Source organism: Aphanomyces invadans (genome assembly GCF_000520115.1).
Source record: "Aphanomyces invadans strain NJM9701 unplaced genomic scaffold supercont1.2, whole genome shotgun sequence".
NCBI classification, from domain to species: Eukaryota; Oomycota; class Saprolegniomycetes; order Saprolegniales; family Verrucalvaceae; genus Aphanomyces; species Aphanomyces invadans.
Genome location: NW_008580147.1, coordinates 2,878,670 through 2,893,127, shown reverse-complemented (window position 1 = coordinate 2,893,127; position 14,458 = coordinate 2,878,670). Strand labels below are relative to the sequence as shown.

The 14,458-nt window shown below is 56.7% G+C and overlaps 7 protein-coding genes across 11 annotated transcripts; 4 read left to right on the top strand and 3 right to left on the bottom strand.

The window, feature by feature from the left end:
* Nucleotides 1-22: 22 nt before the first annotated feature.
* H310_01715 (hypothetical protein) lies at nt 23-1,069 on the top strand (the record flags this gene model as incomplete). Its single annotated transcript, XM_008864926.1, has 5 exons — nt 23-166; nt 221-369; nt 429-568; nt 623-830; nt 880-1,069. 5 exons carry the CDS (start codon nt 23-25, stop codon nt 1,067-1,069), a joined length of 831 nt encoding a protein of 276 aa, XP_008863148.1.
* Nucleotides 1,070-1,830: 761 nt separating this feature from the next.
* Nucleotides 1,831-3,551, top strand: H310_01714 (hypothetical protein). The gene is made up of 2 exons (XM_008864925.1): nt 1,831-2,965; nt 3,012-3,551. The coding sequence occupies exons 1-2, from the start codon at nt 1,875-1,877 to the stop codon at nt 3,454-3,456; spliced, it is 1,536 nt and encodes a 511-aa protein (XP_008863147.1). The 5' UTR covers nt 1,831-1,874; the 3' UTR covers nt 3,457-3,551.
* Nucleotides 3,552-3,920: 369 nt separating this feature from the next.
* H310_01713 (hypothetical protein) lies at nt 3,921-6,008 on the top strand. 5 transcript variants are annotated; one of them, XM_008864922.1, is made up of 12 exons: nt 3,921-4,088; nt 4,138-4,218; nt 4,268-4,351; nt 4,390-4,492; nt 4,541-4,616; nt 4,660-4,759; nt 4,803-4,902; nt 4,949-5,035; nt 5,090-5,292; nt 5,341-5,559; nt 5,602-5,702; nt 5,753-6,008. In XM_008864922.1, exons 1-12 carry the CDS (start codon nt 3,960-3,962, stop codon nt 5,997-5,999), a joined length of 1,530 nt encoding a protein of 509 aa, XP_008863144.1. In that variant the 5' UTR covers nt 3,921-3,959; the 3' UTR covers nt 6,000-6,008. The 5 variants fall into 5 exon arrangements, with proteins under 5 accessions (XP_008863144.1, XP_008863143.1, XP_008863145.1 ...); XM_008864921.1 differs by having other exon boundaries at nt 5,341-5,702; XM_008864923.1 differs by having other exon boundaries at nt 4,541-4,759.
* Nucleotides 6,009-6,035: 27 nt separating this feature from the next.
* On the bottom strand, nt 6,036-7,184 carry H310_01712 (hypothetical protein; the record flags this gene model as incomplete). The annotated part of the gene is made up of 4 exons (XM_008864919.1): nt 6,564-7,184; nt 6,384-6,513; nt 6,110-6,327; nt 6,036-6,053 (listed from the first exon to the last, which is right to left on the bottom strand). Exons 1-4 carry the CDS (start codon nt 6,990-6,992, stop codon nt 6,036-6,038), a joined length of 795 nt encoding a protein of 264 aa, XP_008863141.1. The 5' UTR covers nt 6,993-7,184.
* Nucleotides 7,185-7,376: 192 nt separating this feature from the next.
* Nucleotides 7,377-8,561, bottom strand: H310_01711 (hypothetical protein). The gene has a single exon (XM_008864918.1). It carries the CDS (start codon nt 8,543-8,545, stop codon nt 7,670-7,672), a length of 876 nt encoding a protein of 291 aa, XP_008863140.1. The 5' UTR covers nt 8,546-8,561; the 3' UTR covers nt 7,377-7,669.
* Nucleotides 8,562-9,102: 541 nt separating this feature from the next.
* Nucleotides 9,103-13,292, top strand: H310_01710 (hypothetical protein). The gene is made up of 15 exons (XM_008864917.1): nt 9,103-9,561; nt 9,622-9,715; nt 9,760-9,985; nt 10,042-10,147; nt 10,194-10,359; nt 10,408-10,505; nt 10,550-10,805; nt 10,864-11,056; nt 11,101-11,269; nt 11,318-11,430; nt 11,481-11,591; nt 11,638-11,982; nt 12,037-12,237; nt 12,283-12,362; nt 12,434-13,292. The coding sequence occupies exons 1-15, from the start codon at nt 9,135-9,137 to the stop codon at nt 13,269-13,271; spliced, it is 3,423 nt and encodes a 1,140-aa protein (XP_008863139.1). The 5' UTR covers nt 9,103-9,134; the 3' UTR covers nt 13,272-13,292.
* H310_01709 (hypothetical protein) lies at nt 13,238-14,337 on the bottom strand. The gene is made up of 4 exons (XM_008864916.1): nt 14,108-14,337; nt 13,818-14,051; nt 13,646-13,774; nt 13,238-13,596 (listed from the first exon to the last, which is right to left on the bottom strand). The coding sequence occupies exons 1-4, from the start codon at nt 14,306-14,308 to the stop codon at nt 13,261-13,263; spliced, it is 900 nt and encodes a 299-aa protein (XP_008863138.1). The 5' UTR covers nt 14,309-14,337; the 3' UTR covers nt 13,238-13,260.
* Between the last annotated feature and the right edge of the window lie 121 nt (nt 14,338-14,458).

Below are 14,458 nucleotides of genomic sequence, written 5' to 3'. Positions count from 1 at the left end.
TTTGCCCGTGGCAGTCCCACCGATGGCACAACCGTCGCCATCGAAACAACGTGGGGACTCGACGCCTAGCACGAACGACGTGGCGCTGACGAGTGGAAATGTAGGAGTAAAGGAGTCGTCGCTGTTCCTCCGCCTTCGATCACCCGTGATGCGGGAATTCCAAGAGGTGGAGTCGAGATGCATCTCGCCATGATGGTCCCTCACGAGTCGCCATGTCTAGCTGCCTCGCACGCTGCTGGGTGAATTCGATCGGTTCATCGGAAAAGCCAAACTTGCCAACCTTCGAAGCCAAGACTCCTTTCGCACGACCAAGTGGACGATGACCGATCTTTACGACACTGTCGGCAACGCACACGACAAGCGCACTCTGTTTCGGTAACATTTTTTTGACCTGCTTTCGATGGTCGCTGAGCCACTTCGTCCTTCAGGAGATCCCCCGCAGGCGTGTCAGACAAAAGCAGTGTGCTGACTGCACTCAACACCATCTTGGACGACACGACTTGCGTGATCACATTCGACCAAGTCAAGGCTTTGCACGATGCAATTTTTGAACATGGAGACGGAGGGGGTACGTGGTTGCGATGCTGTTGCCAACGCGGTTGAAGTCATTTAAACGGAGCAGGGGCTATCCGTGAAGATGCAGCTGTGGGCTATGCCTCGGAGCGCATTTATCGCGTATTCCTCCCCGCGGTGGAGATCGAACCGGCCCTGCGCGAGTACGTTGCAACACTGAACGATGAAGCGGCGCTTCCGCACCCACTCCTCCGCGCCTACTACGCGTTTTCTGCCCTCGTGTTTTATATTCATCCGTTCTACGATGGCAATGGAAGGTGATGCAGCACGACATGTTGTGCGGTCGTGACTATATGTGTGCATCAGGTGCGCACGGCTGCTTGGGAACATTCTGGCGCGAAAAGGGGGGTTCCCACCCGTCATTCGGCACCAAGACAAGACGATTCAACTCGCGGGATTCCTTGAGACGATGCTCAACACCGTGGACCTGCATGAAGATGCCATCCGCTTCCGCCGGAATCGCCTCGCCGGGAAAACCACGTCCACGTGGTTTTGAGTTCGTTCCATGGACTTCCATGGAAGTTTTAATGAAGGGGCGTTTGATTGGCTCATATTTCGTCCGTTTCAATTTTCTACCAATCAAACGCTTGCATGCCAAATATGTCGTCGGATTGTTCTCGCCGTGGTCGCCTCAACAGCGTTTGGACACTCGCGACCGGTGCACACGACCAAGTAGAGTGTGCGTGGGTTGACGATGTTTCCCGTGGGGTTTGGCATGTTGGAGGCAGCTTCCAAGGCTCCCTGCCTTGCTCGTTGCGACGTCTGCCACGATCAAGAACATCATCCGTTTAGACTGTACACTCTCAACTGTGACCGTCAGTGGTATTTGCGAACATGCCGTTGGCCCCAGGCGATGGCGTGTGGCGAATTCAGCTTGACGATCAACACATGCCAGAAGTGACGGCGGAACGTCTTGACATTGCGCTGCGACAGTCACCAAACAAGTCTAGTCATCAGCCTGCGAATAATCGATGGCGGCCGAGTGCGTTGGATTTGACTTGACAGATGCACACAAATCATTTGCACCGCGATACATTTCGTCGCCACTGGCGGCCACAGGGTTGATGTTCGAGCCGCCAGGGTGCACATGGCGACACCCACCAGCAGTTTGTTGTGAATTTACTCCGAAAAGCACTTCCTTCCCCCCTCCCACCAGGCCCGACGTGATTCCAGCAACAACAGCTTCATCCTGCTGGACCCTTGTAAATCCTTTGTTTGATTCGTGGTCTTGGTGCACGGGCCATAGTATTTTTAGCAGCCAGACCAACAACCCGTGCGGTTTTCCTACCACTTTGGTAAGCATGGCACAGCCCTCGGGGTCCTCCCGCCGCAGAATCTCCATCTTCGTTGTGATCGGGACCGTGTTTGCCCTTTGCATGTGCGGCCAAGTTGTCGTCTTTCACAACATCTTCAGCGTTGTGTCGGAGGTGCAGCAAGAAAGCCCTCGAGCGCTCCTCCGCACGGCGGACTCGGTTGTAGCTCTCGCATCGACGGCCCACTCGACGACGAACCCAGCACCTCCAGCCAAGCAGGACCCACCCCCTCACGTCACTTCAGAGCCTGCCACGTCATTCTCGACAACGCCGCCAAATTCTACGGATTCTGAGCCTTCCGCCAGTCCCACAGCACATTCGCCGCCATGGACGGCCGCAGACGTGGCATTCGATCACGTTTTCAACGCGGACACCAAGGCGTTCCCGTCCAAATTTGCATCAGCCAGTCGTGGCATCGTCATGTGCGTGCACAATGCGATCGTGCCGATGGGGGTGTCGCTCATTCAGGAGCTTCGCGCCCTTGGCAACACAGACCCAATCCAAGTCTACCACTGCCTCTCGAACGAGCTGTCGTCGAGCGCGTCGAATGCGCTGCATGGCCTGGACACCAACGTCGAAGTCGTTGACGTGTGCTCGATCCTCGTCTCCTCCCATGTGTTTTCAGACCAAGCGGTCGCGCGCCGCTTCCAGAACGTTTGGCTCAAGCCCGTCGCGCTCGTGTTTGCGCCATTTCCCAGCGTGATGCTCGTGGATGCCGACGCGATCTTCCTGCACGATCCAGCCTTGCTCTGGGCGTCCTCGCCCGTCCGCTACACTGGCACCCTGTTCTTCTACGACCGCGTGTTGGACTTTAGTCAGTTCCTGAACCAGGACGTCGGCCCCGGCAAGACCTTTATCGACGATTTCTTTGACACGTTCCCGTACGACGCCGTCCAGTTGGAGCGGCCACCCGTCTCGAACACCATGCGGCAGTCGATGGTCTGGAACAAACACACTGCTCACGAGCAAGACTCGTCCGTCGTCGTGATCGACAAGCGCCGCGCCGGGCCGCACGTTCTTCGCACGCTGTGGTACCTTGTCACAACCAAGCGATTTCAAGACCAGATCACGTTTTCCTGGTGCGATCGGAGGCGCGTTCGCATTTGACCATTCGGACGTTTGTAGGGGAGACAAGGAAGCGTATTGGCTCTCGTTTGAGCTGGCCAACGTCCCGTATGCGTTTTCGCCGTGGAACTGCGCCGTGGTGTCGCTGCCGGACGACTTGACGCGCCACCCGTCGACATTGTGTGGCAGTTTGGCGCAGTTCTGGCCCGAACTCGACACGAACGAATTGTTTTTTGTCAACGGAAACGCTGTCGTGAACGTGCATCGCATGGGAGACGGTCAGCACACGAACTGGAGTGCCCGCGCCGACGAGCTCGTTGCAGCCATCCCGTCGCACGTGACGCCACGTCATGCGCGCCACCAGACGAGTCAAGATCGTCAGGGTCTCGATCAGACGTGTTTGATTGATGAAGGGGCCGAGGCCATCTCGGCGGCGTTCCATGCCGTGGCAGAGCGCCGCATCCGACGTGGCCAGGCGGTAGCGGAAGCCATGTCATGGGAGTAGTTTGACAAAGCATCGAGAACATGCCGTCGAGACTTCTCGTTTTCTCGGTGTGCTAGCGACGAGTGTGATTTCGTTTCCAGTTGGTTGTATGTGCTCTCCCTTCTTGAGGTTCCCCCACAAACAACACGTCGTCGCTCTCTGGCGGTCCGCAAACCTCCCCCCTTCCTCTCTCTACTACGAGACGGATGAACGCGTCACGGGGATTGTCGTGAAAACGACGTGCTGGTGAAAGGGTCGTGTCACCGACCAAGAAAATGGTGCAAACTCCATCTGTACGTGGCGGCTTCATTCCAAGCAGCACACCGGAGGCACACTGCATGCAGCATCCTTCCCCCACGTCCTCGCTCGACTCGGCAGTCCGTTCTGTCGCTCCTTTGATCCTGCGAGTGCATCCGTCGCGTTGGCCGCCGCACGACATTGCAACGTTTACTTGATCGAAGGACCAGTGCCACGGCTAAAGATAGACGCATTCTGCTGTCACGTCGGGGAACTGGCACGTGTGCATGGAGGCGGCAGTGACGTTGGAGGACGTCGCCATTGTCGAGTCATCGACTTCTTCCATCCCGACCGTCATCCGATCTGCGCGTCGGAGAGATGCTATCGTCAACCGAGCCGACATCTACCGCGCTCAAGTCCGTAGCGACCTCGCGACGACCTGTTCTTGACGCGTCACACGATTAGATGGCTGAACGCGCGTCCAAGAACGACGTGATGTGGTCCAGCACCGTTCGCGACCTAGGTGGACTGTATGCCCTCAAGCTCGTACGTGGAAGACGTCGTCGTGAACACGGCATGATGCGATGACAAGTAGCTCTATGAAAAGCAGCGCACGCTCGAGAATGCCATGTTTTACCTCGCCATCGTCAGCATCGTTGCCGAAGCTGCTTCGTCTTACGTACGTCCTCAACATCGACATGGCTCACGCTGCTGTAGCTGCACGGACGTCTCCCCTGGACCACGATCGCCGTGGAAACGACCAAGGGCATCGTCACGGTGGCCACCGCTGCCCTGCTTGTCCTGCTTTTCCGCCGCTACAGTACACTCCCTTCTTTCTCTGCCTCTCGTCACTTCTCCCTCGATTTAGCCTTGGCAGCTCGCATCAAAGTCGCTTCGTCCAGCCTCCCATCCGCGTCCAAGTTTTACCACACGCCGTTGGTCTGGTGAGCCATCGCGAACCAGTCGCGACCCACAACGCGGTCGCAGGGACTTTTGCATCGAGTTGTCGCTCCTGCTCGTGCACATTCCACCGGGACTTGGCCAGTACACGCTCCAGACGCTCGTCTACATTTACGCCAATTCTTTCGTACGGTCCTTGGTCGTCGTCGTCGAGCTGACATGGCGCTCAGTCGGTGACTCGCGAAGCTGCCGCCCCGCTGTGCCCCAAGTACCCCATGTACGTCGCGTACAATTGCTACGCCCCCACGACGATCAGCATCTCGCAATTCGGTGCGTCGTTCGGTCAAAGGCGAGCGTGTCATCGTTGAGTGCGCAGGCATCGTTCTCGTGCCTCGCATCTACCTCGTCGGGCGGTACATTCGCAACGTGTTTGGGTTCAACACGAACGAAGTGAAACTCATCGGTGCGCGGCCATGCGCCGGCGGCTCTCGTGGGTTTTCATGCTTTTGGCATGTAGGTTCGCTTCAAAACGTCGACGCGGCGTCGGCTTGGTTTGTTCGCAAATTTCTCTTTCGGTTTTACCCGGCCGCGTTTTCCGCGTTCATTTTGATCGCGCTTTGGACGCTCACGGCATGGGCCGTCGATCAAGCCGAACGCTCGATTGCCAACGGGGACCTCGCCGAGTATGTTGACGTCCTGTGGCTCGTCGTCGTTACGATCGTACGAAGTGCATGTCGAGACTTGCGCGTATCACACGGTGGGTGGTAGAGCACGGTTGGGTACGGCGACTGCGCCGTCGTGGGGTTCCCGGGCCGCGTCTTCATCGTGGTTGGCGGCGTCGTTGGCGGCGCGGCGATTTGCTCCATGTGCCGCGTGGTGGTGGTCGGAGCGCTGGCCATCAGCCCCAACGAGCAATGCGTGATCGATACCATCAAGGAGCGTGAGGAAGTCCAACAAATGCGATCGCTTGCAGTCCACCTTATCCAGGTACTCGACAACACATGCAGCATCGTGAGGGTGGTTTGTTAGGCCGAGTGGCGTCGCTACAAGCTCATGTCATGCAGTCCTGCGGGGCAGCTCCGCCATGACGTCACCAAGGCGCTTCACACCGCCAGAGTGCTCAAATATAGGTACCAAGCCACCAACGTGAGTCTTGTAGTTGATTCAAAGCGACGTCTAGAGTCATGGCCCTCGCGAGATCCATGAGGCGCACGCACCAACGGCGCCATCAAGGGCTGGATGCGATCTTGACCAAGTGGAAAGGCAAGGTCGAGCAAGAAAACGACATGGACACCACTAGATCGTCCTTTGGAACTTTAGACCGCACGGTTCGGCGGCACGACTTGGTCGTGATAGCCACGTGCGACAAGGCCGTCGACAAACTGACTGCTGTGCTTGCAAAGCTAAGACAGCCACACGTTCAGTAACTCAGGTGGCATCCTCGACTCGTCGCAATGGAATCGCTATTGGACGTACGGCAGCTAGCCACGCACATGTCAGCCATCGCAGGATAGATGGAGTCGTACAGGATGCACACCCAGTCCGTGGGAGAGATATCCGAGTCAGGTGGAGGAAATACGCGTTGCGCATTGCACGAGTCGCAGTGGAGGCGCCAACCAAGCACGGAGGTGCGGCACTGCACACACGTCCACTTCGGTCGATCGTTGTGTCGTTGTTGAGCAAGCAGCACTCGATACGTCCCTTCGTCCATCGCCCGCACGTTCAACGCAATCTGCTTGGCACCGAAACGAAGCCCTGGCGATTCAAGTCAGGTTGTGCATATGCTGGCACACACACACGGACGTGCACACCTTGCAGGGTTGGAATTGCACGAGTTACGTCGCCGGGCGAGTTGAAGTACACGGCGGCATCGCGGCGGGGACGAAGCGTGCGCTGGCACATGAACACTTCAATCCGAGGAAACGTCGTCGACGGGTCGATCTGTGCATTCCATGTTTGGACAAGGCAACCAAACGATTCGGATTACGCACCTCGAGTCCATACGGGCGGCAGAGCTGGTCGAGAGCGGATTCAGTGATGTGGCGACCCAACTGGGAAAAGTACACGCAGCGAGACACGGTGGCAACGTCAACTCGAATCTGGGACAGGTCCATCGCAAGCGAGCATGTCTTCGCTGCATGAGGAGTCGAATTGTCCTGCGCGAGCGAACTCAATGGGGCTTCAGATAGTGGAGGATTGGGGGCCCATCGGCTCGTTTTGCATTCGGACTCCTCTCGGCGTCGGTTCAACGGGGGGTCTTTGTCGTTGCTAGTACCCCCCGCATGTTTCAAACGCGGAAACATGTCCATGCTGGACGTGCTGGCCCTTCGACTCAACGTCGGCTGCGCCATGGCGTGCGAAGAAGCAATGCTGGAAGTGCTGTCCCGACGGCCGAGTGCAGGAGAGCCTGACGACGGCATCTCATCACGTGTCGCAGGGGGCAGAGTTCCGGCGGCCTTAGGCTTTTTTGGAATGGTCCATGAATCTGCTGCAATCGGCGACTTACGGTGGCGATGTTCGTGTGGATGGTGGCGCTGGTGATGGCACGACTGTGGCTTGGACCCACCCTCGTCTGCATCGCTGCACGCATCAGCATTTTCCTTTTCAGTCGATGTAGCGCCGACGCTTGCATAATTCTTTTCTTCAGTCGCGCGACTGTTGTCTGCTGCGGATGCCACTGGTTTTGGATCGACTTTTGGAGTTGAGGTTTCATGTGAGAGAGCAGGTGGCACGGATGGCGTTCTCGCCTCACTGCACGGGTGACCGATGGAGTTGGCTGATTCTGCAGCCTCTCGGTTTACTTGGGCAGGAGGATATGTGGGCACTGGTGGTCGTGATGCCTGTGGCGACGGGGTGCTTTCGTCTTGGTGTGGGTTGACGATCGGGTGTTCAGCATGCAGACAAAGTTGTGCATCCTCCGCGCGGAGGTGTGGGACGGGGGATCGCTCGAGGCGGTGGGAATGAACTGAAGCCTCGAGTTCGACGCTGGCTGGCCCAAGTCCTTCGATTTGGACCTGGTTCTGGTCGTCCAAGGGTCGTGCAGGTTGCTGTTCAGTGCATGCGCCCCCTGCTTCGACGCCATCCTGCGACGTTGGTCTCAAGCTGTCAGCGGGTTTGTCTTGAGGCGGTGGTGAGGAGTCGCGAGCTTGAGGAGGTGGCGACTGCTTAAATTGGCGGTAGATGTGGTTCCTGAGCCGGTTGACCTCGGTGACGTCCTCTCCTCTGGAAGAAAACGTAGATCGATGGACCATGTCGACGGTGATGTTCGTGAGACTGTGGCGAAGGAAGGCGGCGTGGAGTGCGTCCAAACGTGGAAATGGTAATCGGCTGTCGACATTGCAGCCCAATGCGGAGGAATGATCTTGGACTGAAATCGGCCGAGTAAGATGTCGATGCGATCAAAATGAAAGGAAAGGATGCGCTCGTCTGGACGTTCCAGGGCGATCGGGGCCAGGAGCAGACGCAGGACGTCCAGCGAGTCCATGGCGTCGTGCTCGAATCGATCTTGAAGAAACGTGTACATACGATATGGGCACTCGATTGATTGCACGGCGAGTTGCAATGGATGGGAAAGGGACGACGATATGAACAATCGAGCTTGGACTTGGAATTCCGCCGCGACGTGCGCATGCAGTTCGCGAAATTTGTGCTGTCGAAGTGCATCGCGACGGAGGGAGTCGTGGAGGTTCTGCTCGACAAGCGACGCATCCTTGTCTTCGTGAGCCGTCGTGTGCTGAAGCATTTGAGGCTGCCGCAGCAGCTCTGCATCCATGGCAACTTGCAGGGCCGCCATCGTTTGTGTCAGTACGCGGGGGTCTTCAAAGAAAGGCGATGTGTAATACGACATCCATCCATGCGCCGTAGCCGCCATGGCGAACGCATGCTTCCACGTGGAGAAGTTTTCTTCTTGGAGGAGGACAGGGCTTCCGTGCATGGTGTACCTCGTGTCGGCGCTTCCGCCCAATGGCGCCATACCCCGCAGCACCCCGCGTCCGGATAAAAAAATTAAACGCGATTACGTTAAACTCAGCGACGACATCCAACGCAACTTGACCATGATGACGGTGGTCGTAGGACCCGATGCCGCCAGCCAGCGTCACGCCGCTGGCTCATGTGCCGTCCTCATTTCGTGCTGGACGCAGTGGTGGTGACTCTAACGTTCACATGATGGTTCGAGTCGAACGGGCTCGCACGACTGGGGTGCATGCCTCGACTATTCCGCCCAGGACGCCGTGGCAGAGACAGATCCGTCTTCTCGCTTCTCGAGCTCGATCGCAATGGCTTTGCATGGTCCAGGACGTTCAGCGCCAGGCATCGGTGACGTGAACACTGTGCTGGTTCACGTGGAGTCCAGCGACCTCGCCCGAACGCCGCGGACGACGTGAGATTTCCCGGCAACTGAACCACGCATAACAAACACTCCAAGCACGGTCGTATATATTTGTGAACACGAAAATGTATTTTATTGCATACAGTCATCAAGCGAAATCCAGATATTTTTATTTGCCCGGGCTGTTGTTGAATTTGCAACGTGATCAGAACAAGAGCGCTCTTGCCGGCGGATGGCAGATCGACGCGGTCGGCGAGGAGACTTGCGTCCACGACGGGATGGCAGCGAAGGCGCCTACGAATCTATCGATGTACTTGAAGAGCAGCAGCTGAGGCACGAAAGACAGGTTGACTCGGTCGATGCTGTGCCGACCGACCATCGTTCGTACTCGTTGACGTCGAGGACGAGCGCCATGCGATTGCTTCCAGTCGCAGTCCGCCGCCTCTTGACCTCTGGCTCCGGAACATTCAACGACAATCGATCAGGCACTGCTCCGACAGAAACGTACGAGTCCCACGCGACCCCTACCAATGTCGTGACCGATGTCGACGGGATGCTTCCGTTGGATCTGGAAAAGGAGTCTCTGCACAGAAAATCAGTTGCAACGTCGCAGGGCGGTCTTCGGGGCACTCTGTACACGTCGCACCCCCGTCGTCCAGGTCCGTCGCCTTCGGTGCACCAAATATGATCTCGTTCCATCGACCGTGACGTGTATGCAGACATGACGCCATTCTCAATTCCCCGCGTCACGCTGCAGGAGACCCAGCGATACACGTTTGCGATCATTCTGCGCAACAATCAGCAAGTGGCGCGGTACGTTGGGCTCGTGGACTTGGGCGTTGTCACCGGACAAGTAGGCTGTACAAAGAACGACTACAGGAAGCGACCAATGCAACGCAGCGGGCGAATCTGACCCCCGCCGACATGACAGCGCATGTGGCTGCTCTCCAGCAAAAGGCGCTGCGGCGACTCGTCCAAGCCGGTCTTGGCGTAATCCTGCTCGACAACGACACGTACATCAGCGACAAGGACGCCAAGCATGGTCAAACGGACAACATTTGCATCCTCGTCGATCCGTACAAGGTATCGGGATTGTTTTCTTTCCCGTTTCCGCCATGTTTACCGCTTGGTGTCGACAGAGCAAAGGGCTGCTGAACCTGGAATTCATGCGTGAGAAGGACGAGCTCGCGATCCACCAAGGCAACGCGACAGCCCGTCTCGGCGAAGCTCGGCTTCCCATCTCAGGTGTGGCGCATGCATCCGTGCTTGCGCTGCATCCGCGCGATTGTAGGTTCCAAGGACATTTGCTTTTCGCCTGCTTTGGAGCTCCAACTCACACACAACATCATCCGCAATGCATTTCGGGACTACGACCAAGACGTGTGCGACTTGGACCGCAATTTTGTGCCGTGCGTGCTCGACGTCGTGCACGCGATGTTTCCGCTTCACGACAAAAAGTAATGTGGATTGTAAAGGAAGCGCCGACTGACGCGGGTGCGGAGTAGGTTCAACAACGAGTTTTTCAACGAGTACCGCCGCCACACGTTCAAGTTGCGGTGGGGCAAGACCGTCACTGGTAATTCGGAACGTTGGGCCATCGAAGGTGCGCATGGTTTGCCGCCTGCGACGCATTACAACATTGGCTAGAATTGCGACTGCACTTTGGCGAACGCGTGGCATTTTTGTTTGCATTCATGCACATTTACACCAAGGCGCTGTTGCCGCTCTTGCTCATCCTCGTGACGTACTACATGGCGTTCCGGTTCGGCCCGAATACGTGGGATTCATACTTGGTCGGGCTAGCGATCCTCGGCTTTTTGATCACGAGTGTGTGGGGCCCGATTTTGCTGCACTTGTGGAACCGAGAGACGCTCTTGCTCGCGGAAAAGTGGAATCTCGGCGGGTACGATTATTCTCCAACGAGACTGCATTTGTTGAACGGTGGTTGTGGATTTTCCTAGATACAAGCAAACGGCGTTTGAAGCCAACGACGAAAATCCGCATTACGAGTACACGTGGGAGCAGAATGTGTTGACCCATCAGTACGAAAAGGTGCCGAAGACGCGAAAACTCGGCGCGATGCGGGTCACGATGGGCTTTTTTGTCTTGTTGAGTTGCGTCATTCAGTGCATCTGTATCCTCCCGTTTATCCAAGTACGTTTGATATGGTATGGCGAGGTGGTTGACGTGTTTTGCAGTGGTATGTGTATGCCAAGACCGTGCTGTCGTGCGGCGAATGCAAAGAAGCGCTGAAGGCAGTCCCGTTGAACGAACAGACCATTTTCGACTGCAAACAATTTCTCACGTGCTTCAACTCGTCGAGTTCGCTGGTTGGCACGGATCGGTGGGTGTATATTCTCGCGCAAGGTACATGCAGCAGCGGCGACATCGAGCGAATGGGTCACTCGGGTGTAGGGATCGTGCTGGGGCTCATGATCGACGTGGTGTTTTTCGAGTTTTTTCGATGGCTCTCGATCAAGTTTGTCCACTGGGAAAATTGCGCCAAGAAGTCTCAATTTGAGGCCAAGGTGCGGACGAGGATGCCGCACGACGGCTCACGTCATCGTTGTTTTTGTAGCTCATCCATCGTTCGTTTGTGTTTGTCTGGACAAATTGGTTCTTTTGGTTTCTCTTTCTCGCGTTCGTGTACATTCCGTACGGCGAACTCATCAACATTTACTTCAAAAAGGTACCCGTGAGGTCGTCGTTGGACCGACCGTGACGTCTGCGCCTAGATTTGCGACAGCCTCAACATCAAGCTCAAGTGGACTTGGGACCCGACAGTGCTGTCGCTCGACCAGCTCTTTGTGACCCCCCTGGTCGCCACTCAGTTTCTCAACATGATCTTGGAAACGTGGGTGCCGTACGTGATGAAAAAATATCGTGGGAAGCCGTTCAGCGTGCGGTATTGGTTCAACACGTGGAGCTGCACGCTGCGCCGGGAGTTTATGACGCACGCCAAGCGCGCGACCAACAACAAGTCGGCCCGCAGGCTGTCCAAGGACGTGACGTCGACCACGCGATTTTTTGTCCCAGTGCTGGAGCGCTCGGACGATGACAACCAGCACACGGCGTACGAGGTACAGGCGTCGAGTCGATGACTGCGTGCGGTTTTGAAATGCGGTCGCGTGTAGATTGTGGCCGAGGCGACGTTGCCCGAGTTTGACACGCAATTGGATTATTTGGACGCAGCGATTCAGTTTTCGTACGTGGTCATGTTCTCGGTGGTGTGGCCGCTGCTTCCGATCCCGGCCTTTATCAACAACATCTTGGAAGTGCGCGGCGACGCGTTTCGATTGCTGTTTTGCCATCGCCGCCCCATGCCTCGACGTGATGTACGTCGTCGCTGTCTGTACCCAGTCCTGGCATGTGGTGTGTAGGTGTCGATTGGCGAGTGGGCCACGGTTCTGCAGTACGCCAACATTATCGGGATCACGGTCGTCTCGGCATTCATCGTCATGTACGTGTTGCATGTCCAAGGTCGCTCCGAGCGCCCGTGGCGTGTGGTGGTTTTTCAACATGCATGCGTAGGTACCATGGGATTGCGTACTACATGAACGAGTGCAACTTTTCGTTTTCAAACGCAGACATGGTCCCTCTCTTCACGGTGAAAACGTCCGCGGCCGTGAACCCAGAGTTGTGCCACCAGCAGCTTCATGGGGACCGCAGCAACATCATGATGGCCCAAGTCATTGCGTTCATCATTTTGGAGCATTTGGGCTTTGTCCTGCGGTACTTGGTCACGCAAGGCAACAAAGTGCCGACGTCGATTGGAAACCCGAGTTATTTGCGGCTCAAGCAGCTACGCGAACTCACGGCGAAGCGATCGGCGGTCGTCGAACAGTTTGAGTACATGAAGCAGCTCCGACTGATTTTCGACAAGTACGACCGCGACGGCATCGATCACTTGTACGAGGAAGAGCTCGCGATGTTTCTCGCCGAGTGGGTCGGCACGGACCGGTCCAAGCTGAACGCGTCCATTTTGTTTCGATACATGGACAAAACGCGGCTGGGCAAAGTGCCGTTTTCGACATGCTGCCTCATGCTGCGCCATGCCGAGTACGACCGGTTCTTCTCGGTGCTCTTGGGCACGTGCGATTCCCTCGACAACTTTCGCAATGACGGGATGCGTCTCTCGATTGCGGACGAAGGGATCGGTGCCCATGCCAGACATCTCTCGAGATATCGATCTCTCTCGGACGCGACCCCGCGCACGGCCTCTGGGCGGTACTGTGACGACGCGGGCTCCGACCAAGCCAGCGTGGTGACGACCCCTCGGTCGCTGTTTCGTCAGCGCATGTCGTCATCGTCATCATCGTCGTCGTTGGTTCTCGATCCGACCGGGACGCGTTTGTATATTAATGATTAATCGACCATGCGTTGTCGTGAATCGAACGGTGGGCGCCACCAGTGTGCGCAACTTTTTCTTTGCTGTGCATCGAGATGGACGCCTGGACGAGATGGCATCCGAGCGCAGGGTACCCCATCTCGATGAGGCGGAGGCGCGACCCTTCCGCGGCAATCTTGCGCTTGAGTGGACTCGGCGCGTTGGGTCCGTTGGTATCGACAGGGCCTTGGCTCGGCGGCACCATCGTGGCCACGTCTGCCTTGGACGGACTTGTTGGTGCCACCGGGTGCTTGACGTGGATCGTGTCCATGACGTAAATGTTCTGGATCGCATGCGGCTCAAATACCTATGGCACACATGGCGTGTAATGACGGGGTCGATATTGACACAAAAACCTCTCCAACAGCGAGCTTGACGAGGCATTCCACGAGGGCGTCGGCACTCTTGGATTCAACGCAGATGGTAAAGTAAGACCCTTTCGTCGTTGCTTTATTCATGGAGGTGGCCAGCAACGTGATCTCGACCTGCCCTTCCGCTGTCAGCATAAAGCAAGTCGTGCGACAGCACCTGGACGGGCTTTGTCGGGGTGACAAGGCGCCACTGCTGCCGCTCTTTCTCCAAGCGCAATCGCTGCAATGGAAACTTGATCTCCACTTGCTCAAGCTCTTCGACACCACTTCCCACGATGGCTTGTTTCACAGCATCATCGTCGTCCACGTCAAGGTCCTCCGGCACGTGCACGCGCTTCTTGAGCCATTGTTGCGCCCCACATGTGCCATCGATTTCCTTGGCGCATTTGATCTGCATCGTGTGTCCACCAACATGAGACGCTGACGCGCGAGCGTCGGTGATGGTACCTCCAACATTGGCGGCGCCGACGACGCGAGGTTGCGAAACTTGATGCCGATGTTTGGCGTGGGCAACACGATGAAGAGGTCGGCGCGGCGCTCGGGCATCAACGCGTGACTGACTTTCAACGCCCCCAACGTGATGGCCAGTGTATCCAGCAGTTCCTGTGTGGTTTCATTCAAGTGGCCGCACAGTCGCCACTCCCACATCGTGCGCTCTTTACAATATGCAGCAACTGTCATCCATGGCTATATATATAGTCATGCGACCGTCCGAGCATCAACCCCGTGCCTCCATTTCGTCCACCCTCTCATCCAGCGATACACGTCCCAACCAGACGACATCTCCGGACGTTCATG

Excerpts from the sequence above, each read along its gene's own strand:
- H310_01714 (XM_008864925.1), top strand. The coding sequence starts at position 1,875 with ATGGCACAGCCCTCGGGGTCCTCCCGCCGCAGAATCTCCATCTTCGTT. Across the intron at positions 2,966-3,011 it reads GACCAGATCACGTTTTCCTG|GGGAGACAAGGAAGCGTATT; the intron begins GTGCGATCGGAG and ends GGACGTTTGTAG.
- H310_01713 (XM_008864920.1), top strand. The coding sequence starts at position 3,960 with ATGGAGGCGGCAGTGACGTTGGAGGACGTCGCCATTGTCGAGTCATCG. Across the intron at positions 5,293-5,340 it reads GGCTCGTCGTCGTTACGATC|AGCACGGTTGGGTACGGCGA; the intron begins GTACGAAGTGCA and ends GGTGGGTGGTAG. Across the intron at positions 5,703-5,752 it reads GCCAGAGTGCTCAAATATAG|AGTCATGGCCCTCGCGAGAT; the intron begins GTACCAAGCCAC and ends AGCGACGTCTAG.
- H310_01711 (XM_008864918.1), bottom strand. The coding sequence starts at position 8,545 with ATGGCGCCATTGGGCGGAAGCGCCGACACGAGGTACACCATGCACGGA.
- H310_01710 (XM_008864917.1), top strand. The coding sequence starts at position 9,135 with ATGGCAGATCGACGCGGTCGGCGAGGAGACTTGCGTCCACGACGGGAT. Across the intron at positions 11,057-11,100 it reads GTATCCTCCCGTTTATCCAA|TGGTATGTGTATGCCAAGAC; the intron begins GTACGTTTGATA and ends CGTGTTTTGCAG. Across the intron at positions 11,983-12,036 it reads ACCAGCACACGGCGTACGAG|ATTGTGGCCGAGGCGACGTT; the intron begins GTACAGGCGTCG and ends GGTCGCGTGTAG.
- H310_01709 (XM_008864916.1), bottom strand. The coding sequence starts at position 14,308 with ATGTGGGAGTGGCGACTGTGCGGCCACTTGAATGAAACCACACAGGAA. Across the intron at positions 14,052-14,107 it reads CGGCGCCGCCAATGTTGGAG|ATCAAATGCGCCAAGGAAAT; the intron begins GTACCATCACCG and ends CACACGATGCAG. Across the intron at positions 13,775-13,817 it reads CCCCGACAAAGCCCGTCCAG|GTCGAGATCACGTTGCTGGC; the intron begins GTGCTGTCGCAC and ends GCGGAAGGGCAG.